The sequence below is a fragment of the Lycorma delicatula genome, chromosome 5 (genome assembly GCF_047948215.1).
Source record: "Lycorma delicatula isolate Av1 chromosome 5, ASM4794821v1, whole genome shotgun sequence".
NCBI classification, from domain to species: Eukaryota; Metazoa; Arthropoda; class Insecta; order Hemiptera; family Fulgoridae; genus Lycorma; species Lycorma delicatula.
This window is the reverse complement of record NC_134459.1, coordinates 16,903,357-16,919,832: the sequence shown is the minus strand read 5'-3', so window position 1 is coordinate 16,919,832 and position 16,476 is coordinate 16,903,357. Positions and strand designations below refer to the sequence as shown.

The window sequence follows — 16,476 nt, the reverse complement described above, 5'->3', positions numbered from 1 at the left end:
TTTAGCAACCACATTAGGCAAGTAGCGGTGGGCGCCGTCTCTGTGATGCACAAGCTTAGGAGGATTGCTCAAGAGGATTATGAGCTGTCGGGCCATCATTTATACACAGTGTACCAAGGTGTCTTTGAAAGTATGACCTCTCTTAAGCGGTGTCTGTTCGAACACATAGGTTGGAAAAAAATTGAGCACTTATTTAAAATTTAAGGAGTGCCCAGTGCAAAGCCTTAAATGTATGCACTGGTGTTTTTAAAACACCTCCTACGAGGGTACCACCTTATTGGGAAAGGCTCTCCGAATCGATTTGGTGGTGAAAGTTCGGGTGGCCATGTGAAGATTGCAAAGATGCCAGGAGGCCGATGTATTTGGGATGCAGTTCTGAGCTTTATCAGTACTGGAGCGGAACAGTGATCACAATTCACCAGATCTAAATTTCGTTCAGTTGCCCATCTCGCCTGTGAAAGAGGCTGTAGAACCTTGCAATAGAAGCATGGCAGCTGGAATGGGACACCATGACTAAGGGAAGATCCTTGTATAAGTTTATACAGGATTTGGGGGGATGGTATGCCTCGAGCTCATTTTTAAGGGCAACAGGTGCTCAGGTGCTCACCAACCATGTTAACTTGAACCAATGTTTTGAATCTGCCTAGCAGCTTATGAGCTGTACATCTGCGGGGAGGTCCAGTCGAATGAACACATGATGTTTGACTGTCAGCTCTTAGGGAGGCCAGAACTTAAGCCACCCTGGAACTTAGAGATCAAGGGAAAAATTGGCCATTCACAAGTGTCAAGTCAATGTGGTGAGAGCCGCATTGTCGGACTGTGTGGGAGTTCTTTGATGCAGTTACTTTGTTCAACCAACATCAATAGTTTACCTAAGGGAAAAGACTCCTACCACGCTGCTATAGAAAGCTAACCAAGAGACATGGCTGGCTACCAGCCAGATTAACACTCCAAGCGCTTTAATAGTCGACAGGTACTTGCTGGCATTCAGCGGCCTAGGCGTGGTAGCAAATTGTTGTCTTTGACAAGATAAATTTAATTATTGATGGTCATATATGTTTTAGTAGTTGATGGGGTGTGCCTATCCATGTTGTGATATGTTACAAGTGAGCGATGGGACATGCAAGAGAGTGTTGTATGGTACCATGCTTATTCCACTCACGCTTTTAGGTTAGCTCTAGGAGCTAGTTAGGACACTGGTCACTAAACTGTTTTGAGGCTCAGTAGCCGTTTGTAGCACAGACATTCGGTCTTATGCTTTAGGACGACCCAATGGGGTGGTAGCAGGAGAAATGCCAAGCAAACTCCAAACATCTTGTTTTACATGAGCGACAATGCTGCCAGGTTGCAAGCAAAAAAAGAACAACTTGTCATCAATAGAATATCAGCTAGGACCATATCTGACACTACACACTCAAGTTCAAATGTTTTAAATTATAGTAGTGAAACTAACATTGAGGTGGAACAAGATTGTTTGCTCTCAGAATAATAAGAATCTGTACAATTGTAATAAAACTGACAAAAAGAAATATTAATTGAATAACTACTGTAGGTCTACGTAGCTAAAAAAAATTGATTTTCTATTTTGATTAGTCATAATTTTTTGTAATCTATTGATTGTAATGATTTTTCAAAAAAAAATCCTGTTTCCTGAAAAATACAATAAAAAGCTAAAAAAAAAGTTTAATAATAAAATTAAAAATATAAATTGACAAAAGATTATGAATGTTAGATTGAATCAGTTGATTTCACAAATGTTGAGGTCCTAGGTTTGATTCAGCTAATTCAGTCTGACACCTTACCAACTGAGTTACACTAAGACGTCATTTCTTATATATTTATTGATTTTATATTAATTTATTTTTTTAATATTTATTGATTGTTTTTTATAAGTTTTCAATTCAATTTTTTAGTAATAAACAAAAATACAGATGTGAGAATAAGTGAATTAGATTACAATTAATTAAAAAATGAAAAAAATAAAACAATTGTTAGCGTTTGTTTCGTATCTAACAAGGAAACAGTGTTTCCAGTATTTCCTGGCATTTTAGCTGGTCTTTTGGCCCAATATATACTTTGTTTTCATCGGCACATTCTTTGTAGATGTCTTATACATTTTCTTCAGAATATTCAAAATTATCCTGTAAATATTTTCTAATATTGTTTAACACAGCGCAATACACAATTATTTCTGGAACTTTTTCGAAACATACTTTCACTTTGTTTCCTAAAATTGGAAACCTTTGCTTGAGCTGTTCGAATACTCTTTTTACAACCTTCTTCTTAGCTTGATTGACATTGAACAGTTCCTGTTTTCTGTTGACAGGGTTTTTAAATGACGTTAATATTAATGGTGAAATTTCGTACCCACTATTTCCAAACAAGCAGAAATTACCTTTAAATTGTGGCATAATCTGGTATACTGAACTCTAGAATACTGATCCGATACCAAATCCTGGAATCATGTACACTTTCAGGCTACTGACCCGTTTGCATTAGTAATCATTTCACTTGAATCACTGGTGATTGAGGCTCGCAAATCCTTTTCTGTTAATATAATCATCTCTAAATGCAGATGAATTTTAATCCTGACGTGTGCAATCGATTGCACCGATAACTGTCTGTATTGAAATCTGTTAGACCACCCCTTCCTAGCTAATTACAATGCTAATTACAATATATATATATATATATATATATATATAAGTCGGATGTAAATTTGATCCATAAATGTGTTTTCTTCTTTATGCTGTCTGCCACACTATTTGTAGTCTTACAGACTGTTGAGTGGTGAACACCAAAATCTTGCAAAACCCTGGTTTGAAATAAGTTCACTTACGAATTGCAAAAATATTTCCATTTTCTGGCGTGAGTTGAGAGCTCCTCTTCAAGTTTCATATGCTTCAACCAAAAAGTGATCTGAGAGGTAATTTATATTTTCACTTTCAAATTGCAATATAATCTTTGAATCGCTGTGGCTAATACCCTTTCTCTCCAAGTATCTTCCCTTTTTGAAATCTTATAAACCCTGTAATATGTCTCAAATTAAAGTGAAAGTCACCAATGCTGTAATCCAAGTATTCTCAACAACTACCTTAAAAATAAAAAAGTATTAAGACAGTTCTTGTTTTTATTCAACTAGAAATAAGACATTCCTGGACAAATTCTAAGTAAGTTATTATTCGGTAAGTAAACATGATTAAATTTATAAATTTACTTGTTGCAGTAAGAGAACACTTCTTAGTAAAAGCAGTTACTTTTATACCGATTTCAATACTAGATCGTGTTCCAGTGTTGTTTGGTGATTGGGTTTCAATGAACCACATATCTCAGAAATGCTCGACTTGAGATGAACAAGACTACACTTACACTCATATATATCCAACCTCATTCATTGTCTGAAGTAATACCTGACGGTAATTCGCGGAGACTAAACAGAAAAAAAAGTAAGAAAACACTTAATTTTTAAGGAATCCTTTTGTTTTATTCAATTCATCCTAAATACTTAAAATGTTTAAGTAAGAAGTTAATTCTTTTTTATTCAATAGACTATTATCCAATAAAAATTTATACTTTTATAGGGCATGCTATTAATTAATTTTTGGAAAAATCTTTTAGAATTATATTCATTTATTATACATTGTAAGTCAGTCTGATCCACTCCGTAACACGACAAAATAATAGTCATGTAAGTATAAAATACGTATTTCTTTGAAAACAAATTTACTGATAGTTCTTGAAAATGAATAAGTGTATGAAGATTTTAATTTATAATTGAAGATTTTAAATTAAGTTTTTTCATTTATAATCAGAATACGAGAATGATGAGGGTATAATATTTAAGTGTTGGCTGCAATTTTTACAGCTGTTTCATGTCTGTTATTGTACCAGAACGAATTGTACGAAAGAGTATGGCGTCTGTTTACGCTTGTGTGGAATTAATTTTTGTACTTAAAATATTTTTTTCGGTGAGGCATTATACATTTTTAAAATTAATTAACTTATATTCCGTCTTTTTTTTGTATGTTACTAAGTTGTGTTATTATAATCAATACGAGTAAAGGGTGTTTATAATATTAACAAAACCGTTACAAACTTTGAATTTGACTATTGTACTTGTATGTATAACGATTTTTATTCTTATCTTTAATTTATATCAGCAAAAAATTTTACTAATCTTGATTTTGTACTTATTGTTCACCATTTGAAAGATTGCAACATATTAGGGAAAATTAATGTTGATATGCATGTTCATAATAGTGTTTACTTAGTCCACCGATGTGGTCTAGGGGTTAACTCGTCGCAAAGCAGTGTTTTAACAGCTGAATATCGAAGTCGAAGGTTCTGAGGTTAAAATATTAATAAAATTTAGTTGCTTTTATACACATTTGAACTATGCAGTTGCCAATATATGTACTAGGCCTAAGTAGGCAGTTGTAATGTATTTTGGTGGTCGAGTTCAATTAACCACACGTCCCAGGAGTGGTCGGCTGTTGCAACAAATTGCAACGTACACATTAGGAAAAAAGGTGTAAATATACTACAGAGCTGTATAGGTTTTGCTATTCACAATAATTAATAAAACATTGATAAATGTGAAATTGTTTGCTTGTTATGCAGTTTACCAGAATTATTAATCTTTAAAATTGTATGTTAATTTTTATATAAAAACTTCTACAAACTTGTGTTTGTGATGAATGAATAATTTTTTGAAGTTGAACATTTGAATTCATATTTCAATAATAGTTGTCTTTTTGTTTATTGACAAACATCCTGTACCGGGTTTTTAAAAATGGCTTTACAATATTTTGGTAGTTTGTTCATTAATAGTTAACTTTAAAGATTTACATGAGAATTCAAGCTGTTACTTTAACACATGTTAATGTATCAAAAAAATTTGAACGTATTTACATTTTTTTTTTCTTCAGTCATTTAACTGGTTTGATGCAGCTCTCCAAGATTCCCTATCTAGTGCTAGTTGTTTCATTTCAGTATATCCTCTACATCCTCAGCTGATATTACCCGACTGCGACCCATTATCTGTCTTCCAGACTGATATGAAATTTGACTTTTTTTTTGTCATTACAGTAAATCCTTTCATTCATTATTTTTGTTTAGTTTTTATTCTCATATTCCTCATTCTTTTTTAATTATCTTATTTATTTTATTAATCTGTATTATTATTATTATTGTAACTTATTCTACAAATAGATTTTATTATCTGCTAAGTAAACAACCTAATTACAAAATCTTTCTCAAACTTGCTTATAATGAATGTTAAAAAAAAAATGGATTACCACAATATGAATTCTAAATTAAAATTAGGAAACAAAAATAAGTGAAAAATATTATTTTATCTTGCATACTTATTGTCTACATCAATATAAAATATGTTGTATTTTCATGAAGTGTGTATTATAATAATCTTGTAAAATTTTATTAAAAATTATTTGTTTTCTAAAATCTATTATATGTTTTATGGTGAATCACAGTTTATTTATACAGCTGTTACACATTTTTTTGAGCACTCAAGGCAGGTAGGTATATCGCATTTTACACATTTGTATGCTGTTATCTGATTCTAGGTATAAGGGCAGTAACAGCAATTTTTGCTTGTTTCTAATCTGTCGCTCCTCACCATTTCATGTCTGTCTCTTTCAGGTTGTTCTCTTCTCTTTCACATACTGTTTTATGATGATTGTCTTTAGGTTGTTGAGATTTGAGATAAGCAATCTCCTTTTCATGTGTTTTTTTTTTTATTAGATTTTGTTCCATATTTTTCATAAAATCAAATCTGGTCATTTTTCCTTTGTGTAAAAATAATGCAAAAGCATTTACACAGCTAACTGAGATCAAGTGGTAAAACACCACTAAGTCACCTTCTTGTCCGGCGATTGACAGAATAGTTGCTGCATTTCATGTCTAAAATATCCACACTGGGTTTTGTTGAATTATAAATAGAGAACACTTGTGATTTCTGATTTTGTTTGTTTGTAAATGCAAAACTATACATTGTAGATAGTAAAATAACTTTCTTGTTCTGTTTTGGGACATATGACCTTTTGCTTAATGAATTACTGTTACTGGTCAGTATTAACACGGTGTTGTATTTATTAAAATGTTCTATTGTCATTTAATTTTCCTAGCGGGTTTCTGTTGGTTTAAAGCTTATTTATTGCTCTGGATAGCATTAGTAGGTATGTAATACATATCTTATTTAACAGATTTTGATGTATCCTAACTGTGCATTAAATGAAATCCAATTCTTTGACTGTATCTGTGCGTTTTGAATAAATGTCTTGTTTTTAATATATGTTTTTATAATTTAAAATTAACCTTGCCATCCTCGAGATTTGATAAAAGGCTTTCATTTGGTTTTTTTTTAAAATGGTTTTGTGTAAGTAAGCATTTAATTATGAAATAATGAAAAAAATAGACTAAGCCAGGAATTTCAATTGAGTATCTTCAAGGCATTAAGTTACCAAACTAGTACCAAAGAAGTTAGTGCAATGGTCTTCCTTATTAAATTATTTTTCATTGATAGTAACTTAATTAATGAACATATACATGCAATTTAGCTTGTTTTACTTAAGTTTTATTTCTGGAATGACATGAAATATTTCTGAATAGGTTACTAATAATGATTGTAGATTTTTCTTGGATGGAGGTTAATTGTGTATTGGTTTTCCTTTGTAAATTTAGCCTACACTTGACTACACATTAATGATATGAAAGCTGTTCTAGACATAGACAACATTGATTATTCCAGAGTATATAATAGCAAAGCAGCTATCACAAAATGTATTATCTTAGAAATAAAGAATTTCATTTAAAAAATAATAATATATAAAAAACTGTAATTTTAGTAAAATATATTACTGCTGTTTAAACCATTTTGAACTGTGATCTTTATTATTTTCATCTAAAATATGGTTTCAGTTAATGGATTATCCTTATTTTGTGACACATGAAAGTGATTTTAAAATGAAAATTAGTTTTTACATGTATGACCAACTTTATCATTCTACTAACTGGAGTACATCCGGTTCGGTTTTAGGATTATTATTCATTTTGAATAATAATAAATTAAAATGATAACTGAAAAATTAACAAAACTTCTAATGAAAAATATAATTGCTATTATGTAGGTATTATTACTATCTGTTTATTATATAATTAAAAAGAAGTATATTTATCCATCCTTATTTCAACAAGTAAATAAAAAATATCCAGAAGCTAAATCTGGAGATCCAAGAAACTATGGTTTATTTCTTTTTTCTGAACAATTTCAATTTATTTTTACTTCTGGAGTAACTTCTGGTGTCAAGAGTTCATTCTATACATGTAATATTACCTTGCTTTTGCCTTTCTTACTCATCTGCTTCTAATACTACAAGAAATTCTGTGACTATACATGTAAATAACAATTAAAATATTACATCACAGTTGGTGCCAAAATACTAGTGTATAAAATAAAAATTGTATCTATAAATAGCTAATTAATAGTTATTTTTACGTAAATAGTTTCATTATCTTGTAGACTAATGGAATATGTATGTTTACTGGTTAAGTCTGTTAAGTGTTTAACAGACTGTTCTGTTTTGGTCAATATGACTCGACAAATGTCCCTGTCATTTCTTTTACGCTGAAAGTTTTACTTTAGATTTTTAGAACTTTATTAGTTTTATTTTGAAAGATCTAGCCTCATAATTATTTTTTATTATTACCATATTTTTTAGTTTTGTACTAATGTTCTGTTTCAGGTCAGTATGACTATGTGTGTATTTGTATTACATAGTTTTTACCCACTGTTGATGAGGTGGGTTGGGGATATGTGGATTTACTGTCTGTGTACATTATAATGTCCCTGTTTGCTTGGAAGTTTGACATGACTGAATTTGCATTTATTACATCATCATCATCAAATTTTACTTGACTGTTGTGATTATGCAAGTTTAACATAAATTTTTGTCACATCTGGACATGTCATTTGCACACTACTGGTTCCAGAATCATATATCCAGTAGCTTTCATAATATCCTTCGTAAAACAGAAAAATTTGATGTCTAAACACATGTTTTTTTACATTAGTAATAGAAAAACTTTGTTAAATGACTAATAAACAAATTTGTTAAATTTATTATCAAAATTTGTAGAGGATTTAATTCTGAGAAAATTGATGTAAAAATATAACAATAAAAAACAAACACAACTTCAAGAAATTAATTTTTTACTAAAACGTACCGTATGATAACTTTTAAATATTATAAACTTTTCTTTTCTTTTTCCTGTTTAGCCTCCAGTAATTACCTTTCAGATAATATTTCAGAGGATGAATGAGGATGATATGTATGAGTGTAAATGAAGTGTAGTTTTGTACAGTCTCAGTTTGACTATTCCTGAGATGTGTGGTAAATTGAAACCCAACCACCAAAGAACACCGGTATCCACGATCTAGTACTCAAATCCGTGTACGAATAACTGACTTTACTAGGAATTGAACGCTGGAACTCTTGACTTCCAAATCACATGATCTGGGAAGACGCGTTTACCACTAGACCAACCCGGTGAGTTTCAATGTTATAAACTACAGAAAATGAAGTTAACATACCATTGATGCAATGTTAAAAAATGAAAGTGTAATTGATACATTTAATAAAGTTTACAGTAAATTTTTTTTAAATTTGCCCTACTCAATACATTTGGCCTATACGCTTTCGGTTTGCTAGCATTGCTGTTCGTGATTCTGCACGACTGCTTAATTTTTGCAGCAGTGTCTGTAATGCGAGCAATGAACTCTTCACACATATGAACTTTTTTCTTGTACACATTAGTTTTCATCCAACCTCACACGTAAAAATTTAAGTGTGTTAGAACAGATGATCTCCGTGGCCAGGAGTTTAGCGCCCACCATGGCCAATCCATCGCTCTGGAAATTGCTTATGCTGTCCTAAGTAAACTGAGTCTTGTCAGTAAATAAAATTAACTATGCAATTGTGGTTCATATTCTACCAGTTACAATATTGTAAATGAAGAGGATCTCTTGGTTGAAGATTTTTTTCTTGTTCGGGACCACTGTTAGATATGGGGCTTCAGAGTATGAGATGAAATGGCAGTTTTGTAGCATGTGAAAAATGCCATGCCTGACTGGGACTTGAACCCAGGATCTTTGGATGAAAGATTGAGATGCTACCACTTACACCTTGTTGATTATGTTAAGGATACAGCTTGTTATGAAGTATCTGCTACACATTGAATGGGAAACTTCGATTCGCCAGGAAAGGTGTCTTGTACTTACACCTGCACTGCGTTGAGTAGCCTCGATAAAATGACATGCAGAATGATCGTGATGAGGACTAATGCTGGGAAGTGTATCTGTTTTTCATAGCTTGTGAAATGTTCCACCAATTGTTTTAGGGTTTGGAACTCTGCAGCAGCAATTGCATTTCCATCAAAAAAACCCCAAGATAAATATCGTGTCAACAAATTCCTCAGTTGTAAATAAGGCATAGCTGCAATATGACATCAATTAAAACACGCATGCATGCACAGTTACTTAACTTACACTGCACTGTACTGGCAACAATTTACAGCAGTTAATGCAGTACGTGCAATGCACTGATGACATGACATCGAATACAAAGTTAAGGTCAGGATTTATTTTCAGCTAGTAAATTGTAAAAACCAGAATTCAGTTCAATTGACAAAGTACATTATAATGACCAATAATATTTACATATTTAACAACTGATACTGTATTACTACGAAGATAAGATTAGTCTAAAGTTCATTCAGTTCTATTCTTTGCACATACGTTTGCTGTTCACAAATAAAACTACCCTATAGTTTATGAATGAATTTAATACTTTACTCCTTTCACTAATTTTTATAGTAACTCACCAACACACTCTGCAGTACAACACATTGATGGGAACACCGCCTTACAATCACATTGAACACATGCTAATACTCGCTTCGTACACTACTCACTGAATATGCCTTGCAGAATTCTCTTGCTTAAAACTTTTTGCGTAAAATACTGATCTTAACTCGTCTTACCTGGAGTATTTATACAACTATCCTCTTGACCTGCAGAACCAGACCTAAGTTTTAGCATGAGAATGATCTTCTTACATTTTTCCATGAATTCCTACTCTGGTCCGGTAATTCTTCTCATGGAGCATCTGTTAGGTGTGTTGTTGTCAGTATTATAAACAACAATTGTTAAACAGACCTGTTATCCTTAGAAAAAGGATTCCATTTAGTTCCCTTCTGGATTCCGTTCATAATTATTTTTTTGTACTTTCTTTTTAATTGGCAGGAATCCATTACTCAGGTCCATTATACCAGTATTGTTACAATACTGTTCGGATCAATATGAACTGTGAAATATTTTTTATGAAATTATTTTAATTGTGTGTAAAGATTCTGGTTAAAATACAGTTTAGTAAATAATAATACTTATGTATTTATGAAACATAATAAGAGTATAAATAAATTGGATAATGAGAAATCAATGATGACAATTACAAATACATTTACTTGAATAGCCTACTGTTCTATATTTTACAATTTCTAAGCACAATGTTGTATAGAGTTAAAAAATAAATTTAAAACTAAATGTAATAGATGAAAACAGTAAGTGGAAAATATGTTAGAATATGAAAATTTCACTTGAAATTACTGCAGTACATAAATATAATGAAATTTATAAAAATATTTTTATTTACAGTTAAGACAGTAGTAAGTCACATGTTGCTTGCATAAATGTTTGGCTTCATTTAGAACAAATAATGTTGGTTTTATTGTCAATTTTTGAAGAACAAAACTTGCACCATGCATGTAACTTCATTGTAACACATCCTTGTAACTTCATTGTCAGAAGTTCTTAGGGAGGAAAATTTTATCTTGACCTTGCATACTGTCACAATGTTTATTGAGTTTAATGTTCTAAAGATGTATTTTCTTGATTTTATATACGACTGATTTTATATTCCAGTTTGGTTTAAGTGATAAATTGTAGGCAGATATGTCAAATATGTTGTAAAAAATTATCAATGGCCAACAGTTAGTTTTGTGTTTACAAGGGTATGGCTATAAGGCAGTCAGGTGTATCTAAACTTGACTAAAGGCATTAGTGAATTATAATATAAAGATGGTATTATAATTATAAAGGTTTTGTCATGATGGGCAGAATGATCGTGATGAGGACTAATGTTGGGAAGTGTATCTGTTTTTCGTAGCTTGTGAAATGTTTTAGTATTTGGAACTCTGCGGATAAAAAAATGTCTTGATATTCTGCAGTAGCAGCAGCAATTGCATTTCCATCACACAACCCCCAAGATAAATACCATGTTGAAAATAAGGCATTGCTGCAGTATAACACCAATTAAAACACGCATGCATGCACAGTTACTTAACTTACACTACACTGTACTGGCAACAATTTACAGCAGTTATGCAGTACTTGCAATCCACTGAATTGCATTATACTTTAGTGGCATTATAATTTATGATTTGTGAATTTTTTTGTCAGTTCTTGCACTTATCTTTACTCCAGTATGTAAAGTACTCATAAATACAACACTTTTGCTTTTTTTGAACATAGTTTACTACTGTTGTATTAACAAAAAAGAACAGTGAACTGTTAAAAGTCCTTATTTGTCATTTGCATCAGCAATTCTTTTCTATTTTTTCTTACAGTACCAAGCATAGTTATTTTACATCTTGGAAGAAGCTGCCTTAAATTATAAGTTGTAAAAAAGTTACCTACTGTAACATTGTGATCTCTGAGATCACCAGTGAAATCCCACACACTTCTTGCTCCCTGATTCTTCTTTAGCAAGCCACCTGATTCTTTTATGGTATAAACTTGCAAGTTCAGCGTGTAAGAAGTATTACTATCACTTAATGTCCATATCTTTATACCATACTTATACTAGGTTTGTGGGATTATATTGTTTGAAAGGGCAACGGCCGCAAAAGTCAACTAATTGTTCATAGATTATTACATTTTCATTTAGGATAATAAATTTCTGGTCAAACTTCTACCTTAAATTAAATTAAATTTTTGTCTAATTTCTTCAAATTTTCTCCATAAACTTCTCAATGTAGTTGCCTTCTCAATGTAGTCACTTTTTTATTACTTTATTTTCACTAAGTATGTTGTTCTAAAAGATGCATATCTTGTGACACCAGGTGCATTTTTGATAATGTTTTGGGCAGCTAGTCATCTGTGTAGTTTTGGAGGCTCCACCTTCCAGTAAATCTCTACATCCTTAGAAGGTACACCCCTGAGCTTGCTGCAGAATTTCTTTGCCTTGCTCCACTATCTTCAACAGTCATAAATGTCATTATCACTCTCAGGACTTGTATGATTTTTCAATCTCTGACTTTCTTCACTGTCAGAAACTGCTATGTTTTCTTGAACTGAACTCTGTTCTATTTGATTTACCACTCTCGTATTGTACAATACACAGAATGTTACTGTGCTTTCTGAGCTCATTATACTAACAAAAATAATAAAAAAAATTCACATATCCTGGGTTCAGAAAAGTTTCGTTGGCGAGTTAAAGCTAGTGAAACATTTTTCCCTGATTACTGGGCAAAGAGTAAAATAAAACCACATTGAAATTCTAGAAACCTAGATTAAGGGATAAACTTTATTGTTTGACCTGAAAAAATGAATAAAACAAGTTCGAAAACCATATCTCTACCTAATTTTCATAATGTAAGATTTAAACCAGAAACATTTGTTGTCTAAAAGTACATTTTTTAAGTTTGTAATAAAAAAATATTGGTTCCGTTTAACCATCTGTAATTATAAATGATTCATCAGATTACTTGAAAATTGTTCTAGAGGACCATTCAAATCTGATTACTGCAATTTCCTTAGTGGAATCATTTTAAAGTAATTACATTTATCAAGTTCAGTGAAAAAATAAAAAGACATTTTAAGGATTGAATTGTATTGATATCTAAAACCACTGTTAAAAATTCTGGCCTTTATACTCTGTTTATATTAATTTTATTCATTATTCAATAAATAAATCTTTGTATTATTATCATTATTATATGTTTTTATTTAATACTATTTTTGTTTGCTTATAATGTTGGCAGTGATGGATAGAGTACTGCGAGTCCGTAAAAATGCGGTTGCTAATAGCTGTGTTGAACAGAAACATAAGAAGGTACATTTTTCATCTCACATTACTCAAATCATACCTAGAAAAGTTAATTCTGATGAACAGCATAGACTAATGTCATTTGAAGTTGCGAACAAAAGTAAAATTTCATGTAGAACAAATAAATCAAATATATGCTTTAACGAAAATGGCCAGTTAAAATCTCCTTCATCAACTATCACATCTAAATGTAATGAAAATAGAATTCCTGTATATACTCAATCAGCTATCAGTAGAAGTAGTTTTCGTTTAACACCACCTAATGTTACAGATAAAAATGCATTATATGAATTTGAAGTTGATGAAAATGAAGAACCACGAGTTAAAAAGAAACGGCGTATTAAAACTTATAAAGAAAAAAAAAGAGTTTTATTTAAAAATATGAATGTTAAATCGTACCACATGATGAAAGATGTACCACAAAGAACAGTGATTTTAAGGACTGATAAAGAAGTTAATTGTAACACTGCTACAAAAATCACAGAATTGCATAAACCGGTTAAAACAGATTCAGTTAGGGTAAGAGAAACTTCAAAGAATAGTATTATTAGTATTGAACAAATCAAGGCTCATTCTTATGTTAAAAATACATTGAAAAAACCCATCACTGAACAAAGTAATATGACAACTCATAATTTAAATGAACAAAATTTATCACAGATAACAAAAAATTTAAATACCTCATATAAAACATGTAATGTTGATAATTGTTCTGCAAATAAAAATATTATAGAAATATCTAATGATATCACTCCACAAAATAATTTTAATGAATTTAGCCATGATGGTAATGATAATGGTAATGCTGTAGCAGTTACTTTTCATAGTAATCATATTGTTAATTCATCCATTCTTTCACCTGATAGTAGGCCACCAGATGATGCTTCAGTTTGTACATCTAATTTACAAAGTCCATTACCTGAACATTCTAGGTTGGATGAAGGTATTCAAGTTGGTCCTTTGTGTACAAGTTCAATAAATAGCAGTGATGTAGATTATAATAATCATTTTGTTAAAAGGCTAACTGCATCTACACCGGTTAGGTCAACATTTTGTCTTGCTAGAATTCATAATTCTCAAGTACATTTAAGTGAGGGAGATTTAAAAAATAAGTATATCTCGCATTTTGATTATGACTCTAATAATGATGATGATGATGATGATGATGATGAACAAGCTGAGTTTTTTGGATTTGATTTTGACACGTGTAATAGTGATTCAGTTGGAAGTATTAATTTAAATAATCAAATATCTGTCACAAATAACAGAGAACAATTGGTTGAAAATTTGCCTATTCAACAAATTTCTATTCGTGAAATTATTAGTTTATTAAAAAAAGAGGTTGAAAATGAATCAACTGTATCAAAAAAAAGAGGTAGAAAGTTACCTAAAGCAATTTATGAATATAATACAGTTAATCATAGACCAGCTTTTTGTAATTCTTCATTAGACTGTTATGATCACTCCAATAAAAGCAGGTGCGAGTCAAGTAGTGTGACTGATATAGATGATACTGGACAAGAAAGACAAAAGGGAGCTAATCATGAAGATGACAAAGAAAATCACATTGAAGCTGATAGACATTTCACCAAGGTAGGCAAAGTAATATAATGTAATTATTTTAAATAGTACAGTTAGTTTATATATATATTTTACTTAATAAAAAATAATTTAAATCTAATAAAATTTTACGTTATTCACGTGTTTAATTTGTAAACTTATGAAAATTTTGGTGTACAAATAAACTTTGGATGCGTAAGGATAAGTTATTACTTTTAAATATAAAATGTTATTATTGAAAAAATTTTAAAGATAGACACCAACCTACAAGATATGAAATAATTTAAAATGAAATTAAAAAAATTGGGTATTATTTATTCATTCTGTATTTTACTTTTGTTGTTTTAAAATGTTGGTCTGTTTACACAGATGTTTTATTTCAGTAAGATTTATATATAAAAAAAGGACACTTTCTACAAGAAAGTAGGCTTTGTTTGAGTAATCTTGTTGTTTTTGCCTATTATATTTCATCCATTCATTGTAATTTTGTGTATAATCAAATCTCCTACATATAGTATATTATGTTTCCATTCCAAAATATTTAATTCAATACTATTCTCCTTTTGGTTACATGTTTTTATGATTACCTTTGCTTCAGCGTGCCATATTTTTTACTAAATTATTTCATTTTGTATTACAGCCACCTCGTAGATCATATTCAATTACTCCACGTAGGAAGAAACAGTTAGATTGTAAGGAACTTTATGAAAATGAACAAAAAGAAGAGGAACACCAGAATACAAAAGTTAAAACACGATATAAAAGATGTCATAGAACATCTAAAAAAAAGGTTTGTTCTAATTTGCTAGAATTTTTGTTCTACAAGATAATTTTTCATTTATTATTTGGTTATGTGTTTGGAAGAAATATTTGAATTTGTTTTTATACTTATATAGTACTATAACTGGACTGAGTGTAGTTATATCTTGTTCTTAAATATGATTACTGTCAAGGCTACTCATAACTTTGGGACAATTACAAGTCACTCATGATTCATTGTTTAAAACAAACAAGTGAATTTCATCTGAGTCCAATAAAGATGGTGGCTTGCAGTTCCATTTACGCTCCTACCTGTTAAACATCATTTCATCTTCAATTCTTACATTGCTCAGGGTTGTATTGTAATTCATTACTGTACTCATACCCTATATCCTTCAGTTTCATACAGTTTATTATACATTTTCACTGATTTTGAGAATGTTTTTAAATACCATGTCTATATTAATATATAAAATAGTGATTAATAATTTTACTACAGTTATCACATAGATTTACTTTCCTTGCAAAAATATTTTAAAAAGTATAAAAAAAATCTACAGTTTATTGCTGCAGCAGCAGCAGCAGCATAGCTATATAGGGAAAGTATAGTGGGCTGAAACTCAGGGATCAGTATTTTGAAAATGTTGGATATTTTAAGAGCTTCCCTTAGTCTAAAAAAAGAAGAGTTATAGAAATTTTTGGAATATGCATTTATTTATGCACATACATTGGTGTGTATCGTCATTAATAGACTGGCAGACTGCCTCAAAATAAATTGTTCAAAAATGGCTTAAAATATTTCTATATAGGGGCATTGATGACTAGTTATTTAAAATTCCAAAGTTTTAAGCCAATGAGATTTAAGGGTAGAGGATATTCAGTATTATTTCTAAATAGTTTTTGCCTCAAATCTCAAAAACCTATTGGTCAAAAAAGTTGAAGTTTGGTACAAACAATTTAAAAACTATAAAAA

The 16,476-nt window shown here is 30.7% G+C and overlaps 1 protein-coding gene across 8 annotated transcripts in view; it reads left to right on the top strand.

Annotated features, from left to right (window-relative positions):
• The window catches only part of LOC142324755 (uncharacterized), an 84,516-nt gene that overhangs the window by 47,186 nt on the left and 20,854 nt on the right, over positions 1-16,476 (top strand). For 4 of the 8 annotated variants that reach the window (XM_075365704.1, XM_075365702.1, XM_075365705.1 and 1 more), the window contains 3 exons: positions 3,293-3,446; positions 13,120-14,777; positions 15,385-15,534. In XM_075365704.1, the coding sequence (XP_075221819.1) occupies positions 3,350-3,446; positions 13,120-14,777; positions 15,385-15,534 (1,905 nt within the window). In that variant the 5' untranslated portion in view covers positions 3,293-3,349. Of the gene's footprint in view, positions 1-3,226; positions 3,447-3,876; positions 3,969-4,023; positions 4,119-13,119; positions 14,778-15,384; positions 15,535-16,476 lie in introns of those variants that run through there. The other 4 variants (XM_075365703.1, XM_075365708.1, XM_075365709.1 and 1 more) reach the window with 4 other exon arrangements.